Source organism: Rousettus aegyptiacus, unplaced genomic scaffold (assembly GCF_014176215.1).
Source record: "Rousettus aegyptiacus isolate mRouAeg1 unplaced genomic scaffold, mRouAeg1.p scaffold_m13_p_3, whole genome shotgun sequence".
Taxonomy (NCBI): Eukaryota; Metazoa; Chordata; class Mammalia; order Chiroptera; family Pteropodidae; genus Rousettus; species Rousettus aegyptiacus.
The window spans coordinates 82540603-82556754 of NW_023416306.1; the positions used below are offsets into that span (position 1 = coordinate 82540603).

A 16152-nucleotide genomic window follows, 5' to 3' on the forward strand; every position below is an offset into this window, starting at 1 on the left:
AGAAATAAAGAGAGGAGAACTAGAGTCAGTGTAATTTTCCTTGTTTTGGACCATGAGAAAGGATCTGAGCCTGAAGTTGGCTTCTCTTCCACAGAAAGAGTGCTCCCAGCCTGGGAGGGGTGCACCTCGGGTAGCCTGGCTGGAGAGAGAGCAAGACTTTCTGTGTCCACCATAGTCTCTGCTATTTCTAGACTCCCTGGGGGTCTCCCTAGGGAAAGCGGATGGAAGTGGATAATTGGCCTGAGGTCTTTATGATTTGGTTGGCCTGAATCAGACCCCCTGGCTCTAAAAGCCCCCAGCCTTCTGATAAAACTGAGGTATAGATTCTGAATTGGAGTGACCTATTAAGGAGCTGCCCCAAGACCAGGAATGACCTCCTTGGCCTAGTAAACACTCGCTCTCATTCAAGGGACACTCATTGAGTGCTTACTTCGTGCTTGGCATTTTGGAGGAGGCAGAGGTGAGGTAGACATCTGCCCACAAGGAGCTCCATGACAAGAACCCAGACTTAACTCAGACGGAGAGAGGAGTAGCTCAAAAAAGCAAAATGACAGTTATTGGGTCCTGGAATACTCAAAGGGATTAACTAAAATACTGCAGAATTAATAAGAAGTTACTCAGCCAGACTGGCTAGATTATACCAGAATTAGGAGAAGAAAATAGCCTGATTCTATCCCAGCAAAGCAAATAAAAAGAAACATGGGAAAAAATTTCCATGCTCCCATTCACAACAGCAATTTTTAAGTGCTAAAACAAACAACTCCCCTCCCCCAAAACCCTAGACATAATCCTAACAAGAAATGTGTAAGGACTTAAATGGCAAAAAGGACAAAACCCTCCAGAGAAAGTCTAAAAGACAGAAAAGTGTAACAAGGTCCCAATTGGAGAGACTAAATATTATAATATTAATTCTCCTCAAGTTCATACAAAGGTTTAAAGTAATTTTAGTTTAATTACAAGTGAGATTTTGAAACTTAACCCACTGATTCTGAATTTCACATGACAAAATAATTAGAGCAAACAGCTAGGCAATTTCTGAAAAATAAGTGTGAGGAAAGAACATTTTCTCTGACAACACATTACAGAATTCCCATTATTAAAGAGTGGTACTAGTCCAAGAGTCAAGAGGAAGATCAGCAGAATAGACTATATAGTCCTGGAATAGGCCCTGGCATCTACAAAAATGTATGTTCTATGTAATAAAGAAAGCATCCCAAAGTAATGAACGTTGAAGGGGTTTCAACAACTGGAACCAGGAAAAATGGCTACGGGGTTGGGGAAGGATCAAGTAAGAGCTTTGCTTTGTATAAGACTCCAAGATACATTTCCGATGGCTCACAGAGTTAAATGTGAAGATAATACCATATCTATTTACTCTCATAATAGTAAAGACTTTATAACCACTGAAGAAACAGAAGAAATCATATAATCAACGGGTGCAACTACCTAAAAATTCAAAACTATATATATTTTAGAAAGACATTAATGACTTCCTAGTATAAGAAAAGAAAGTTGTGGGACACTAAGTGTTGTTCATTTTGTTTGAGATGATTATAGAGATAACAGGAAGGAAAGGAAAACATTTGTACTGATAGGAGTTACCTCTTTCTCTTTCTCTCCCTCCCCATTTACACCTATTTAGATTTTCCAAAAATTTCCATAAACAATTCTAAGCAAAGGAGTTTGGACTTTAAGAAGGAGATAATGGGAAACCCTCAAAGAGCATCCCATCTTGAAATTACCACAAAGCTCTTTCTCTTCTTCCCTGAGATGTACTGTTTAACTTACACCTTTATGAGTGTTCAGTGAATTGACTATGATGTTAATATTTTAACAGAAGTCCCAGCATGTTTCCTGGGTTCTTAATCTCCCTACCTGAAAGCTGCTTCTGTCTAAACCTCCAGGCCAGAGGCTCCCTGATGGCAGAAAGGTTATGAGTTCTAGAGGCAGACAGATGTAGGCCTGAATCTGAGTTCTTCCAATTCCTAGCTATGAAGTTTTGAGTAAGTACTTTTTCTTTCTGAGCCTTAATTTTCCCATCTATAAAATGGAGATAAGGATGCTTCTCACAGAAAATGCAAGGACAAAGAAGGGCTGGTATAAGTGAAGTGACCAGCATAATACACACTGGACGTACTGGAGCCATCAAAGAAGAAAGGGCTTTAACTACACATGTACACATGGATAGCACTGCTGACAGTAAGGACACATCACCACTAAGTGCGGTCTGGTCCCTGGGCTGTTCCCTTCCCACTATGAACAGGACACCCCAGTCCAGCCACTCTTGCTCAGACCAAAGCAGCATGCCGCTTATGCTGTTCTAGGAAACAGGTAGCTAAGAAATGCAGGTGGCAAAAAGCCTATAAATCTGGGACCAGTGGAGGAGAGCTGGCCCTAGAACAGGACTCCAGGGTGGGGCCTGGCTTATCTAAATGTCAACTGAAAAACTCTCCACTTTACCACCACTCTCACTCCAACAAGTGTGACTAGGAACTTTCACTTTGGTGGAGAAGCAAAACTCAAATAGTTAGCTAGAGGAAATTTAAATGAACCAATTTGTCATTTACGCGGTAGTATGAATGCATTGAATCAGACTGATCTCCTGTTTATTTCCTGGGTGACACAGTTGAGGAAACAAAATTTCTGAAGCTAGGAGATGAGATGGGTAACTGTACAGTCTGAGGTACTTAAGGATAGTGAAAGCGTTATTCCTATTAATATCCCTTCCTCCAATTATTTGTTGGTTGGGAAGGTGGTGGCTGAGACCAGAGAACCTGAGGGCTCAGATAGGAAGATACTAGAAGAGAAGCAGCAAAGAAAGGTTGAGAGGAAGAAGCCTTGTCTGTTTCACACTATTGTCTTACACTGCCCCATCCCCAAGAATGAGGATGAAAAACTTTGTGCTTTTACTTCCCCATCCTTCAATGCGAGTCCCTGCCTCCAAGACACAGGGCTGGCATATCCATAGTGTACAATGTTCTGTTGGGCCACATCACTCATTCAGTAGGTAGCAGCTGCACTGCTGTATGGGTCCCCTGTCCCTTCTGCCCTATTTATGGCAATGAATGGCACTACTATTCAAAGGCTACTCAAGCCACAGACCAAGAGAAATTCCAGATTCCTTCCTGTCCTCTACTGCTTCAACAATAATCCATCATTATCTTGTTGCTTCTACGTTTATTTACTTAAAAAAAAAAACAAACCAAAAACCTACTGAACACTGTGTGCATGCATGGGGCTGGGATGTAGAGATGATTAAGGTAGAATCCTGGTTCCTATTCTCATTGCTACTGCCTTTGCTCTTGCCCAAATCATGGCTTATCCTCTAGAAGGCCTCCCTTCCTCTGGTCTCGCCAATCAATGCTTCCCACTGCCACCAAGATGCTATTTTTAAAATGTAATTATTGTCATATGCTGAAATGATTACAATGATGCCTCTCAGAAGAACAGTTGGAATAGTATCAAGTGCAAGACATTTTTAAAGAATCAATATAAGTTATATGGTAGTAAAGGAGATTCAATTTTTGGAAAAATTAGATCACTTGGGGAAATTCATTGAGTTTTATAATAACACACCACAGTTATATATACTGTATATACAGTTATATATAGAGTATTGAATATTACTGAACTTTAGTGCAACATGAATTTACAGGCGAGTAAATGTTGCAAGACAATAATACAAAGTTTATCACATAGATAAGTACAATGATTATCAAGCTATTTAAATTCGATCTACTTTCAGTAAATGAAATGGCAAGAGATGAAAATAGCTAAAACGATCAATTGAATAAAACCATGAATAAGAAAAATATTTGATATTTAAAGTCACAACAATTTAATACTTAATATATTAGTTAAGTTACATGGTATAAACAGGCAGTTCTACTTAGCTGGACCAACTCTAAGATCTCTGGCAAACAAATCCAAATTGTAAAATATGCCAAAGCAAGAATTTGTTAGAAAATTCAATGACTAAAGTTAAAAATTAAATGTTAATAGAATCTTGTGACATAGAAAACAGGCAGTAAATCCTATGTGACACAAACAATTTTGATATTCTCAAGTATTTTTATAAAAATGTATATAAAATGATTTTATGTAGCTTTGGATGTATACTGTGGTTCTGATCTTTGTAACTCATTTAATAGTCATTAAATAAGTTCCTCCAAATTGTAGTAATATTGTGGAGATTATTAACCTGAAAAACCTAAAAATAATAAATTAAAAACTGCAATACTAATGGTAATAGAGCAAAAAGAGGAAAATGAGGAGGAAGAATGAAAACTATACTTAGACATCGAGACAGAAAAAGCAAATAAATTGGGCTTCAGACCTCTCCTCAGGAACATTTGATATTAGAAGACAAAGTCTACAAACTTCTAAAAGAAAGAGTGTGACCCAGGTATATTATACTCAGCCAATATGTCATGCAAATACAAGAGCAACTGACAGACATTCTTAACATCAAGAGACTCTCGGAATTAATAACATAGAAGTCTTCCTGGGAAACAAACAAACAAAAATCCTGATTGAAGATATCCATCTAACTAAGAGCTGAATCAAAATAAAGAATCTGTAAAAAGTGATGTCAAAGTAAAAGGACCAGTGCTGTCCATTGAAGCCACTGTGATGTGGAAACAAGACTAGGAACATGGCAGTGGACCATCCTGATCTTTCATAGTAGAGGCTCAGTTACTACTGTCTAAAATGGAGGCATTACATTAAAAGCAAACAATGATGACTGCTTAATCTCAGAGAGATCTTTTAGGAAAATATTTTAGGATGAAGGAATATTTCTTTGAAGCTTAGCAGATCCAATTTTACATGTTTCTTTCTCTTCCATTAAAGTCAAGGAAAAGTAAATTTAAACACTGCTTAAATAGAATGCTTTCTTATATTATATATTATATAATAATATAATTCTAAGGGGAAATACACTTCGAGTTCTAAACAAGTGACTTAATAGAACCCTTTTTTTACAACTCAGCACAGTCATTAGCTAAGGATTGCCTGAATGCAGAGGCCAAGCAGTAGCAGGAAAGGAGCACAGTCTGCAGTTAGGAAATGTATCCTGTCTGGCTCTGACTCGCATGAGCTCTCCTCTTCGGGTTAGTTCCCATCAGTGCTCTGGCCTCTTGCTTCATTTATAGAAGGAAAACAGTTATCTCTTCCTCAATAATCTTATAGGAGGGTGTGGAACTTAAGATAATAGCACAGGAAAACCATCTCAAAAAATAGGAACGTGATCTACTGTGTTAGTGCAAGGTTGAATCCAACTAGACAGCCCATTCTCTGACCATATTGGAAGAGGGACGCTTCCTATTGGAAATGGGCACATAGGCACCAAGAGGTCAGGGAGCTTCACTTGAGGCTGGCTTCAAACCTGTTCCCTGAACTTTGATTTCTGCTCCGCTGAATTCCATACACCTGGAATCTTTCTTCTTCATTGTTTTCACTAGCAGTGGTTGCTGGAGACTTTTCCAAGACATATGGAAGACACATTTCTCTTCCTTTTTGTAACCATGCAGAATTGGATTTCCCCTTTAGGGAGCCATCTGCTCCCTGTTCTCAGCTCATGAGCTTCATGGTATCACATGACTTGGGCTCAAGTCAACCTGGGTATCCCCCAGCAGCCTTGGAGAATCTTTTATGGATGGGAACCTGATCCAGTCAGATACACACTGAGACTTGGCTTGGAATTCTGGAAAAAAGATTCTCACTCTCTCCCATTGGCTTTGAGGGTGAGAGTGTGTAGTAATCTCTGGAGCTGCTGCAATCATTTCGCAGCCAAGATGAAGAAACCCTTCTGTGAAAGTTGCTGACAGAGAAGACAGGCAGGTCACAAGAAACAGAGAAAGTAGGTCCTGGTGACACAATTTCAGTATCTAATAAGGTTAGGCCAGAGGCTAGCTCCACACTTACATAAGCCATTCATTTGTTGTTGTTGTTGTTCTGCTTGTTTTGTTTTGCTTAAGCCACTAACTAAAAATTTGTCACTAATTTATATATTTGTTTTAGTTAAAACTCATACACACAAACATCTAAGGTCACGGTATAGCTCAAATGTCAACTCTTTAATCAAGATTTCCCTGATCCTCCCAACCGAACACAACTTTATCTTCCTTAAAGCTGCTCCAGCACTTTATCTGACCAAGTCTTCTGATACGTATGGCTCCCTGCCATGTGCATACTCACAACTTACCTGTAGACAGAAACCCTCCACAGATTAGGACTTCAAAGACAGGGATTCTTATTCTCCCAGCAATAGCGATCATCATACTGGGCATAAAATAAATGTTCAATAAATAGCTGTTTCATGGCTGGCTAGACAGATAGATGAATGTGGTTTTAAGTAGTTTAATCTTATGAGTTAGGAAACAATGACAAAAGCCTGCCCGTTAATTTCAAGTCTTGCTATTAAAAATTCTTCAAAAATATCCAAGGCGTCTACCCCTGAGCAGAAAAGCCCACTCTTTATAGCTGGAGAAAGCAGAGATCAGACTTCAGAATTGAGGCAGGGACACTATCCTTAACCCTGATCTTGGCTTGGGTTACTTTAAATTTCTTGCTTCTTTCTCCAAAACACAGAAGGGCACTGGGAGTGGGGGGAGGGGAATCCATTTTGCCCACATATTATCCAACCAAATCTACCTTTGGACACTCCCCCTTCACTGCCATCCCCCACCCCTGCCACCCAATTAAAGGATAAGCAGTTGCTCCTGGCTCTGAAATAAAGTCTCCTGGATAGGTTCACAGAAAAACTTGAAAATGGGTCATTTGACTGTGCCATAACTTGCAGCAGCAGCCTCTTCTGCCCATGTGATGCTCCTTGGAGGCCAGCATTCAATCCCAGGGAGATTATCGATCCCCAATAAGACACGATTTACTGATTACTTCACAGAGGGTACCAGAAGGGCACTGGGCAAGGCCGGGATGAGGACACCAGCCAGATACCTAGCATGCAGACTTTCAGAAGGGCGAGGGAGCTCCTTAGAGTTTGCACCCTTGGCATCTGGCTTTCCTTCCCCAGCCCCGACCCTAAGTGGGCCCATCGGGATCTGTCTTTTCTTTTTGCTCTTTAGCCAACAGCCCTTCCCTTCCTTGCCACCAGCTTTGCCATTGCATGTTGTCCTTCTCTGCCCTGAAACCCTCCCCTGGGCTGCCCAGTGTACCTCTCCCCAGTGTGTTGTCAATTATTTCAACTTTTGGTCTTGGGAACTCTTTTCCCAGTTTATGATCTCATCAAACTTCTCAAACTTGATTAAGAAGTCTTTTGCTTTCTCTATTCAAATATAATTCAAACTCTCTCTGGCTATAAGCTTTGATGGCCCTGAATCAATTCCTCCACCCCATCTGCCCAGACATGGGTCTCAGCTACACCTGCGTCCCAGACTCATATTACTCTCAGGTGGGTTGGGACTCCCTGGCATCCCCTTCACAAATAATAGAAAGGTTGGCAGCCACCTTGACCTCTAGGTCAGGCAGGACCTGGCAGTGTGAGACTCGGGCCTCCTCCCTTTCCCTCCATCTTTGTATTCTTGCAGTCCTCACCCACATCTGCACCATGGCCTTAGTTTCCCAGTGGGGCTCCCTTTTTTCTGGTCCGGATTCTTTCTTTCAGTTTCTGTTGAGTACATATACCCAAAAGCATCGTGGTAAATCTCAAATTCTTTATGGAATGGGGTGAAATACAAATAAGCATGCAGCCAAAGCAACAAATACTAGTCTCTCTGCTCCCAAATTTGCCCACTTCAATCACAGTAGCACAGTGCAGAGAGGATCTTATCCCACTCTGCCTCACATCCATCAGTGAAGTTTCCAACAGAACCCCCATAGGGTACCAGCATATTCTATAGCAGGGGTCCCTAACCCCTGGGCCACACAGCAGGGGTTAGGGAGCAGCAGGTGAACAAGCAAAGCTTCATCTGTATTTGCAGCCACTCCCCAGTACTAGCATCACCACCTCAGCTCCACCTCAGATCAGGCATTAGATTCTCATAGGACCACCTGGTACCAAAAAGGTTGGGGACTGCTGCTTATAGGACATTCACTGGTAAAACAAGAGTAAATCACATGAGAAAGGAGCAAGCTGAGAACATTCTATGCCCTGGAGATTGTAGGATAGAGTCCTAACTCCTCCAAGCCTACCTTGTCTGATCCCAGCTCACTCTTCCAGCCCCTGACTTCACATATACTCTTTACTTGTAGTTTCTGAAATGCAGCAGACTTAATAATGCATCTTTGTACACACACACATACACACACACACACACACACACACAACTCCCCATGCCCTTTTTCCTTCCTTACATGACAGGCTGTGACACACTCTTGGAAGCTGCCTTCCCCAGCTGATATGGCCTGGGCAGGTGACCTTTTCTGAGATCATTTGCCTTTGTGTCTCCCTTTTTTCTGCCCTTAAATTAAGCACACACCAGATGTCAGCCGTGTGCCAAACGGGGATACTGGCAAGGTAAAATGCAAGATAGAGAACAGTATGATAAAGGTAGCTATCAAAGCACAGAATGACAACAGTGAGCAGGTTTCCTGACGGCATTCTGCAGCATTGATTGTTAATTGTGAATCTGGTTCCTCCACCAAACTGTGACCTCAACGAGGGCCCGGGCTGTATCTGTTTATATTTATACCCTATCGCCTAGAAGAGGGCCTGCCACACAGTAGGAACATAGAGTCCACAGACATGGTGATCAAATGCCAGTGGCCCCAGGGCAGACACTCACAGGCTAGGTTCTAAGTGTAAAGCCACCTCTGGTACTGCTCTTCAACATGTGTCCTAAAGCAGATCAATGTCAAAGGATAGAGTGGTTTATTATTGAAGAAAGGTATGGGTTATTTATGACACTAAGGTTTTGTACAGAAAAAACAAGTTGAGTTTTTTGAGTAACCACTGGTAAATTGTGAATGATGTGAATTGTGAGTATATGTATGATTTTTAAACAATAGGGTCAAGTTTTTTTAAGACATTTGCCATGCTTACTTGACTGGAATCCTGCCCTCTTGCTGGCTGGAGCAGCCTTGCCCGTTGCACCTGGAGAGAAATCCAACCCTGACCCCTACACTACAGGTGGGACCACTTGTAATCTACTGCCATCTGGGGGAGCGGCCCCAACCTCACTGCAGGGGTAGGAGGTGGAAACTGGTTTACACAAATGCTAAAAGCCCATCATCGAGGACTAAAACTATACAACCTAGATGTCAGCATTTAAATGTGAGCAGAGGACACAGAACAACAGGGCCTAGGAATCAGCAGCTAAAATAGTGTCCAAACCGACTCTCAGCCCACACTATAATAAGAGTAATATAGGAAACATAAAACTTCTAAAAAGCCAAAGTTTGTTTTTCAGAGAAAACGAGAACAGGCTGACAAGAAAAAGCATTCTGAGACCATGAACCTTTTTATGGCAATAGAAAAACATGATCGCTGAGAAAAACAAAACAAAACAAAACTTATCGTAGGTAGTAAATAGTAGAAAGGAGTCTCCTGGGGGGGGGGTGCGGGAAGAGTTGGTGAATAGAAAATCAATTCAAGGAATTCTCTGAGAATCTGGAGAAACAAAATGAAGTAACAGAATTAATGAAAATAAGCATAAAACATGTAAAAGATGGATTTGGAGTTCAATTTTTATATAACAATAATTCCAATAAGAAAAAAAAAATAAGCAAATAAAGTAAAATCCATACGTCAAAAAAGCCTAAGACCATATCTTTGGGCTGAGAAAGATTTGATCAACAATGACATGGAGGATCATTAAAAAAAAGATATCTGATATAGCCTGATTAATCATTTTGAGAAAAAAATTATATAAAATCCTTAGCTAATGAAAACTGATTATGCACAAAGAAAAAATAATTAGATAATAACTGAATTTCTCATCTGCAACACTGGAGGTCAGAAATTCAGGAAGCAGTGTTTATATATTCCAAGACTAAGCGACTGTGACTCCAGAATTTTATACCTAACTAAACTTTTCTTTGTGTGTGACAGCGAAAGGACATGCAAGTTAAGACACTTATGGCCTCATAAAGTAAACTTTCTGAAAAATAAACAATTATTTAAGGTATTCCAGCTACATGGAAAGTTAATGACATTAAATAATTCAAGAAAGGGGAAGATATGCTATAGAAAAAATTATTATGAGCAATGAAACCAATTATAACCTAAGATTATGAATAACAAGGGGGTTATGTGGTTGTGACACTTAATAATTGTTAACAAAGGATGCTTAGAATAGAAAAGCATAAAAATTTGGTAATCTAGAACTAAAATGTCATGTCATTTCAACTAAATCTGGGCATGAGAAGGAAAAGGGGAAGATAAAAAATATGCTAAACACTCTACTTTATCTGGAAGAACAGTAATAATCTACTCTTGATAAATGTACACATGCACACACACCAATATGTTCTAACATGTGCTAAAAATTTAAACAAGAGTAGAGATATAGATGGGATATAAGTATATATAGGTGTGTATATATATAAATGTGTGTGTACTTTATAAAGAATGCACATTTTTAAAAAGTCTTACGAATATATTCTTCCAAGGAATATGCTAGGCCCCAAGGAAAACCTCAGAATAGTCTCAGATATAGAACTCCTACATATTAACTGACTGGACTGTAGAAATTAACACCAAATACAGAAACCAAATATTACGAGCCACTTAAAAAAGGAAACATTAATATCAGTAAGAAATATAAGGAAAGACCAAAAGCTAGTACTTAGAAAAGATCACTAAAATAACCACAAATATATAATATTAGAAATTAAAAAGGAATATAATTACAAGTATAGAGATTTTTAAATTATAAAAGATAACTCAGGATGAACTAGAAAAATGTTCCAGAAAATCTGAGTCAAGATCCAAACCAGACCAATATCATGGAAAAAAATCTATCCTTCAAAAACGGCACCATTCTTAGTTTTTCAAGAAACTGTTAAAGGCTTAATTGCTTAGTTCCCTAAATTGTTTTAGAGCATAGAAAGGATAAAAATAGCAAGATTTTAACATTTATTGAGTACTTAATATATGCTTGGCACTATGCTAAATAATTTATATATATTATCATTTTCAAAAATGGAAAGCTTACAAATTCATTGAGAGTGTTATAAAATGGATAAGAAAAGTTTACAAAGAAATCACACACACTCATAAAAATTGATCACATCTATAAATACAGATAATAGCCTAAATAAAATGTTACTAAATAGAATGTAGCTATGAATTAAAACAATAGTATATCGTGATCAAATAGAGCTTTCTTTTTTCTCCTGAGAATTAAAAAAAAATGGTTTAATACTAAGAAACCTATTAATATAATTCATCATACTAAAAGGTGAAAGAATACCTTCATAGAGTCCAAAAGAACACTCATTCCTGAGTGTTAAAAAATATTTCTGTTTAGCTTTTAACAAAAATATTTTTTAACACTCAGGAATGAGTGTTAAAAAATATTTTTGTTAAAAGCTAAACAGAAACAAAATCACAACAAAACTCTTAGTAAACCAGAAATGGGAGGCAACTTTCCTAATATGATTTTTAAAGTTACCTAAGGAAGTTAATAATATATATCATACTAAACAAGAAATCCTGAGAAACTTTGTCGTGAAAGACAGAACAAGATAAAGTTGCTTTTTCTAACCACTATTATTCAGTACTGGTCTGGCGTATGCAACAAAGTCATAAAGAAGTAATGTGTATAAATATTATAAGAAAAATGTTTTTATTATTTGTAGATGGTATGATTATTTATCTAGAAAATTCAAAAGAATCAATTAGAAAACCTACAAGAATAAAAGTTTCAATAAGATGATTAGATATAATTAATATACATTAGTGAATGCTAATGATAATTAAAAATTATAATGGAAAAAATTCCATTCACAATATTATTAAATATTCTAAATTTAACTAAAGTTCAAGATGTATATAAATAAAACTTTAAAATCCAAAAGATATAACCAGAGATGAAGCCAATTCTCCCCAAAATTTTGCAATTTCAATCAAAATCCCAATGAATATGTAAGTTCTGAAACTACATACACTGTAAATGCACAAGAAAAGCAAAATTACTTTTGAAGAATGGGAACTTGTCCAATCAAATATAAAGCTACAGAACTCCTAATAGCAGTTAAGAATTAGCAGAGTAATAGCCAGAGCATCAGCACAGAACAGAGATTTACAAATATACCCAAGACTACACAGGCATTTAGTACATGATAAAAAGGGCATTTCAGCTCAAGGCAAGAGTGGATTATTAAAATCTCTAAATAAAAGTTGAGATAATTGGCTTTCCATTTGGGGAGAAAAATAAAGTGAAGGTTTCTACCTTTCATATACCACACAGAAAAATAAATGCCATTAGAATTAAAGATTTAATTATAAAAACAAAACCATGAAATTACTAAAATAGAATATAAGAAAATATTTTAACATTGGTAGGGGAAAAATTCTTTCTTAGGATGATCAAAGTCAGATACCATAAGGGAAGAGATAGATAGAATAGACTACATAAAACTAAAAGCTTAAACACAATGTTAAAAGAGGTATTATGTTTTCACTGTAAGTTAGTCTCTTATAGTTAAAGAGGGAAGAATGAGGGGGAAGGCAAAGGACATAAGCAATTCGCACATGAAGAAAAAGTGGTAAAAAAAAAAAACATATGAAAAGCTGCTCAACCTTAAAAATAAGCAAAGAAATACAAATTCAAATGATAATATTTGCAGTTGAGGAATCTGGGGGAAATACATTCAGTAGCGCAGGTGGTAAATCTCCAAGCAGAAAACAAGCTACACTCAGTTTAGCAGAAATGCAGTTCTCGGTGTTCCCAACAGGCAAACAATATCTTCACTTTGCAAATAGATCCGCAAGAATAAGTACCAAAAGATTCTTACACAAGCAATCTTTGGAGGGGAAGGTCCCAAAGTTCACATAGGTTTGCTACTTTTTTGGCTAAAAGGGGGTAAAAATAAGACATCAAAAGACTATATACTCCTATCTGTGTATAAATTCACAAAGAAATTCTGGTAACATTCAAAACTAGTGACAATGGTTATCTGGATGGGGGAAAGAGAAGTGGTGGGAATTAGGCAGATGACTAGAGAGGAATGGAGACTTGCCCTCTCTTTATAAATTTGGTTATAAATTTGGTATTATTTATTTTAAAATGAATTAAAATCTTGTGTTGTTTAATAAAAGTAATGATACCTGGAGTTGATTTTTTTCCACGCATACATTCCCAGATAACAAGGTGTTACAGTTTTGACTTTCCAGCCAGAAACTACCAGCATCTCATCCTAGAATCCAGCTAGCTGTACCGAAATCCCATTGCAGCACTTATGGAAAATTCCACTATAAAGGCTTTCTGAAGGGCAGTTTGGTAAACATGTATCAAAATGTAAAAATTTCATATCCCTTAACCTAGCGATGGCATTTCTAAAAATGTATCCTAAATGAATTATTGAATAGGGTGCAAAGATGATTCTGCAGCATTGTCTACTATAGGGGGAAACTGGGAACTCACTCTTATGACCCACTCATTTGGACAGCATAAATTGCGGTCATTGCCACAGATGCTGCCGGTGTGTGGACCACACTTTGAGTTGCAAGGCCCTAGAAGTTCCTTGTCCCACCTCAGCTTTATGACTCTTTGGTTTTCTGCTCCCTGCACCTTCTACCTGGCTCTTAAATGGCCACCCCACCCACCCTTACTAGCGCTCTGGCTCACCTAGTCAGGGTAGGGGTGCGGTGGTTGCGGTTGGAGCAGAAGATGTTGTTGGACTTGCGCGTGCCGTCCAGGAACTCGCGCATAGACTGATCGCGGAGCTCTGTCAGGGGCCGGGCTTCATGCTTGAGGAACCACTGGTGAGCCTCGAAGCACTTGGCGCAGATGAGCTGCTCGCATTCGAAGCACCAGAAGTCGGCCGGCTCTTTACAACGGGTGCAAATCGCCCGCGAGTCAACGATCTGCCGGTACACCGATAGGCGCCGCTGCAGACTTTGGAAGAAGATGTTATCCAGGGCTGGCGCGTCAGCGCCTTGGGGCCAGGGCGCGTGGCAAATAGGGCACTGCGCGCTCGGCGCCTCCAGACATCCTGAACACAGCGTGTGCAGACAAGGCAGCAGCTTAGGGCACTTGGCTTCTGCCTTGCAGCCCTGGCAGAACAGAAACTGGAACTCCTCCTCGGCGGCCTGCTGGGAGACGGGGTGGGGGTGGGGAGGAATTGAGCTCTGAAGTCCCAGGAATCCCCAACAACCTGACACCCGCCCAACGGCTGGCAGCTGGAATGGAACTTCATACTCCATTCTAGGCAGTCATTGGATGATGCCAAACCCGGGCTTATCAGTACGCCAATTTCCAATTTACTCAAGCTTCCCTACTCTAACTCCACAATTTATTCCAGCATCTACTTCCCATCAGATACAGAACCAGGTCCTGAGATAAAAGGATATATAGGATACATCCCTGCCTTCAGGGAACTCAGGTAAGAACTCAGTTGATACATTATCAACCTCACGTAAAGGGCTTAACACAGTTTGGTGGTTCCTCAAAAAGTTAAACGTAGAACTACCGTATGAGCCATCAATTTCACTCCTAGATACATACCCAAAAGAAGTGAAAACACTGACCCAAAAACCAAAGCGTCCAGCAGCAGATGAATGGGCAAACAAAATGTGGTATATATATATATACAATGAAATATTATTCAGCCTTAAAATGGAAGGACATTCTGCCATGTGCTACAATATGAATGAACCTTGAGGTCATTATGCTAAATAAACTCAGTTAATACAGATGCAAAAGGACAAATATTGTATGATTCCACTCATATGAAATAGCTAGAGGAGGCAAATTTACAAAGATAGAAAGTAGATTAGAGATCACCAGGAACTGAGAACGGGAAGAATAAGGAGCTATTGCTTAAAGGGTACAGAGTTTCTGTTTGCAGTGATAAAAAGTGTTTCCAGAAATAGATCGTGGTGAGGGTTACAAAACATTGTTAATATACTTAATGCCACCAAACCATACACTTAGAAATTGTTAAATGGTAGATCTTTAGTTGTGTATAGTTTACCACAATTTTAAAATGCAAAAAAAGTGTTTAACACAGTACCTGGCACATGACAAGTGCTCATAAACGTTAACTAGTAGTATTTGTTGTAATAATACAAATAATACAAATTACTGCAGTCTGGTTTATTTGTGCTTCAGAAGGGCCGGGAAGAACACAGAACAAGTGATCTAAGTAGTTCCTTTGAGGGTGGAAGGCTGGCAGTTTGTCCAGGAGAAGATTAAGGCAAAGTTTCCAGGAGGAAAACCTAATAAAGCCCTTTGGTGATGGGGGTTGGGCGGGCAGGGTGTTCCAAGAGAAGTATCCGGAAGGCTTCCTAGAGGAGAAACTGCAGGAGTTGTGAGGCCTTAACTGATACACCTCTCTAATACAGGCCAGTTTCCCATTCTGGTCTGGGACTTGGTTCCTCCCCCCCCCCCACACACACACGTGGGGCATGTCCCTGACTCCAGAAGGGGGCAGTAGGGCTACTACTACCTCCACTCTTCCTAATCTGTGGGCCTCCGTTAGAGCAGGGCAAAGAGGAAAGTCGCCTGGGCGTGGGCGGGCGAGTCCGGTCCCAGGTGCCACTGGAGTGGAGACTCGCAGCCCAGAGAGGCTCCCCTAACTCACCCTGGTCCCTTTTCTACTCTCTCATACACCTACTGGAGCAAATAGGGTCAGGAACCTAGGGGATCTGGTCTTTCTTCTGCGTACTTGGCCAAGTTCCCTCTCCCTTCTCACCTCTCTCTCTACCACAGCAAATCGACAAACCTAAACCCCATCTCCCCAAATCCAGTCGTACCTCGGCGAGACTGCGTCCGTGGCTGGGCTGGTGGTCTTCGGAGAGCGACTCCGGGGGAGGCATGGTGGGCGTGCGGGGCAGTGCGGAGTCCTGCTTGGGCTCCAAGGATCTGGCCGGTGCAGGCTCCTGCTGCATGAATCCCAGCTCAGTTTCGATTTTCGATTTTGATATTAAGAGCGGGGAGGAGAGGTAGAACGAGAATTGTGCGTTAGAGGAGCTGTCCGAGAAGGGGTGGTGCCTGCTCAGGGCCAGCCTCCCGGAGGAAGTGAGAC

The 16152-nt window shown here is 39.9% G+C and overlaps 1 protein-coding gene across 10 annotated transcripts in view; it reads right to left on the minus strand.

Moving 5' to 3' along the window:
• The window catches only part of PML (PML nuclear body scaffold), a 40852-nt gene extending 24728 nt beyond the window's left edge, over positions 1-16124 (minus strand). For 5 of the 10 annotated variants that reach the window (XM_016124976.2, XM_036238230.1, XM_016124975.2 and 2 more), the window contains exons 1-2: positions 15881-16122; positions 13752-14218 (exon numbers count right to left, since the gene is read on the minus strand). In XM_016124976.2, the coding sequence (XP_015980462.1) occupies positions 13752-14218; positions 15881-16015 (602 nt within the window). In that variant the 5' untranslated portion in view covers positions 16016-16122. Of the gene's footprint in view, positions 1-13751; positions 14219-15880 lie in introns of all 10 variants that reach the window. The other 5 variants (XM_036238228.1, XM_016124973.2, XM_036238231.1 and 2 more) reach the window with 3 other exon arrangements.
• Positions 16125-16152: the final 28 nt, after the last annotated feature.